The sequence below is a fragment of the Mastomys coucha genome, unplaced genomic scaffold (genome assembly GCF_008632895.1).
Source record: "Mastomys coucha isolate ucsf_1 unplaced genomic scaffold, UCSF_Mcou_1 pScaffold21, whole genome shotgun sequence".
NCBI classification, from domain to species: domain Eukaryota; kingdom Metazoa; phylum Chordata; class Mammalia; order Rodentia; family Muridae; genus Mastomys; species Mastomys coucha.
Genome location: NW_022196904.1, coordinates 172871996 through 172874896, shown reverse-complemented (window position 1 = coordinate 172874896; position 2901 = coordinate 172871996). Strand labels below are relative to the sequence as shown.

Sequence of the window (2901 nt, the reverse complement as noted above, 5' to 3'; positions counted from 1 at the left end):
TGATTCTTGACCATCTGAACTACCGCTGGTGCCCAGTTGTGTTATCCTCACACAGGGCTCTGACTCGCGGAGCTCAGCCCATGATGAGCTCCAAAGCTTGTGTGGAGGTTCCAACAGAAGAATGCTTGACAGAGCCATCTTTATAAGGCAAAATCCTCCTCTTTGAGTGCAAAGCTTTGGAAGGGATGCACATGGAGTGGTATAGGAGGAAGGGGACACCCACAGCGACACTCAGATCACCAGATCAACCCTGTTGATCAATGAGATGACAGATGTCTTAGCCAGATCTCCCTCACGTCCAGAGCTCAGCTCTTTAGAGCCCCAGCAAGCCACAGCTGTCCTCGGTTTGGGGGAGGTGCTTTGTCTTTTCTGGGGTTGGAGGGAATTCTGTCCCTCCCTGGATTTCCTATTCACACCCACATCCCCAACTATATTAGAACAAGAAAATTCCTTGCCCATAAGGCTGTGAGGCCCAGGGTCCTATATTGGTGGCAATTGACTGGGTGGTGTTTTTTTTTCCTTCTGAACAGGCTGTGTGTTCTCTCCACTCTGTCTGTGGCCTTTTGAAAGGGCCAAATATTCCTTTTCTTCTATTTCCACCTGCCAGATGTAGAGAGGGTATTTGCTGGATTTCTAAGGTGGCTCCCCATTGGGACACCAGGAGAGGCTTGTGTAGAAAACACCTCCCCTCTGGACTTACAAAGTCCTGTCAGGACTCCTGTCATCCCAGCTGGCTGGCTTCTGTTCCCAGAAGTTGGATTGTGCCACTGGGGAGAGTATGTGTGGAGGGAGAAGACTAACCTGGCCTGGGGCTTGTCTATTCTCTCAAGCCTCCTCCCTCAAGGTCCCAGGCTGGGCAAGGAAAGGCAGCTTGGAGAGGCCACCTGGGACCAGAAGCCTCACCAACAATTGACAAAGGAAGTTGGTGGGGCCTGGTGACCTCTTCGGCCATTGGGGAAGTCTGTGGTCCCAGGGAAGGTGTAGGAGAAAAATCTTTTTGCTCCTCTGCGCTAGCAACTGAGGGTACTGAAGTAACTGATCTAAATGTACACATTATTGCAGTGTGTGTGTGTGTGTGTGTGTGTGTGTGTGTGTGTGTGTAGAGCCTACAGAGCAGGTCCAGCCTGTAACCCCCCCTTCCCCGGGCCCCTGCAGCCCTTGGCGCCTGGGAGGTTGCACCTTTGAAACTGTATGCCAGCGGCTGGGCCTCTGCTGCTGCAGAGGAGTGGTGGGGAGGAGGCGGGCAGTGGTCCGTGCTTGGGGGGAGGGCGGGAAGGAGTCTGGCCCTGGAAGTGTGCTTTTCGATTGATGGATGACTGCCGGGTGTGAGCGAGCGTGCGGGTGTGAGTGTGTATGTGTGTATGTGTGCGCGCGCGCGCAAGATGCGCGCGCGCCGGGCCTGCCCATTTTCCTCCTCACAGCAGTCAGTTGGGAGCTGGAGGGAGAGGGAGACACCGGCAGCTAGCACCGGGAGAGGAGCTGAGCGCCCTCCGCTTAAGACGCCTTTCCTGGGTCCAAGCACAGACGCCGTCGCTGGAAGCATCTAGGTGCCACTCGAGCCGCAAGGGCGCATCGTGCGATCCCCCCGGCTCTTCTGTCCCTCGGTGGGGATAGCACCTGGAGCTAGCCCCGGACGGGGATGGTCAGCGGCTGCGGCCGTCTGGCACGCGAGCGGGACACGGCGAGGGCACCATGGCGCTAACGCCCCAGCGCGGGTCGTCCTCGGGGTTGAGCCGACCGGAGCTGTGGCTGCTGCTGTGGGCAGCCGCGTGGCGCCTGGGGGCCACGGCGTGCCCCGCCCTCTGCACCTGCACCGGCACCACGGTGGACTGCCACGGCACGGGTTTGCAGGCCATCCCCAAGAACATCCCACGGAACACCGAGCGCCTGTGAGTACGGCTCCGCCCGTCCACTGGGACTCCCTCCAGCCCCTCGACCCCTGGTTGCTCTCCCACCCTGACGGGTGGGAAGGACTGGAATTGGGTGGGGGGCGCTAGACTGTTGGGCTCCGTCGCCCGTAGAGGAGTCAGTGCCTTGGTAGGTTTTTAGGAAAGCAGAAACCAGGAGCGCGTTTGCAGGTGCCAGATTCAAAGGGCCCTGGAAGGACCGTCAGCCCATCCTCACACCTGCCCCTTGCGCTCGCTCTCCGCTCTCCGGCTGTGACAGATCCTTCCCACAGCACTGCACAGCACTTTATTCCTCTAGGGTACCTGGAGCCTTCCTGGCTCCTAGGAGAAAAGCTTCCCACAGATGCCAGCTAGGCACCGCGTCTCCTTTTGGACACATGGGGCTTGCTGGGTTCTGAGTGGGAAGGTGGATTTGGGCTCCAAGGGCTCGCTGTTTGGTGCCACGGAGCAGAAGTTTCTGAGTGCCTATTTCTACCCATTGTTTGGCCCCAGTGCCTGGAGAATTCTTCCCTTAAAGATGTAAGCAACCTACCCTCTCCTTCAGTTCCCATCCCCAGCCCAGGCAGACAGACAATGGGACCTGAGGGCCTTTGATTTGGGTTTTGGGGAATGTAACATCTGAACCCTTCCAGGGTAAGATGAGTCCTGGATTGCGAGCTCAGGAATGATACTAGAGGTAAGGGGCTGGGGCTGAGACTCAAGGTTGAAGACTGACCATGACAAGTCATAAAAACCACCCTTCCTCTTCTCTTGTTCTCTTGTAGTTCTGGATTTTGAGGGAACTCCACCCTTTCTAGACCTGCCTCATGAGCGCGGTAGAGCATGTGTGTTGTGTTTTCTCTTTTCCTGCCAAATGTGGTCGGTGTGAAATTCCAGCATCTAAGGACACCGCGGTAGTGTGAGGCCTCGGGTCTGCGAGTGGATTTCTTTAGTCACACACGGGGCCTTTGTACACTCTCAGAGGTGACCGTACAGGAGATTTTTTTTTTTTTTT

General features: G+C 56.7%; 1 protein-coding gene across 1 annotated transcript in view; it reads left to right on the top strand.

Annotated features, from left to right (window-relative positions):
- The first annotated feature begins 1617 nt into the window (after positions 1-1617).
- Positions 1618-2901, top strand: part of Slit1 (slit guidance ligand 1) — a 149325-nt gene continuing 148041 nt past the window's right edge. The window contains exon 1 of the mRNA XM_031390317.1: positions 1618-1889. Within this exon, the coding sequence (XP_031246177.1) occupies positions 1693-1889 (197 nt within the window). The 5' untranslated portion in view covers positions 1618-1692. The remainder of the gene's footprint in view (positions 1890-2901) is intronic.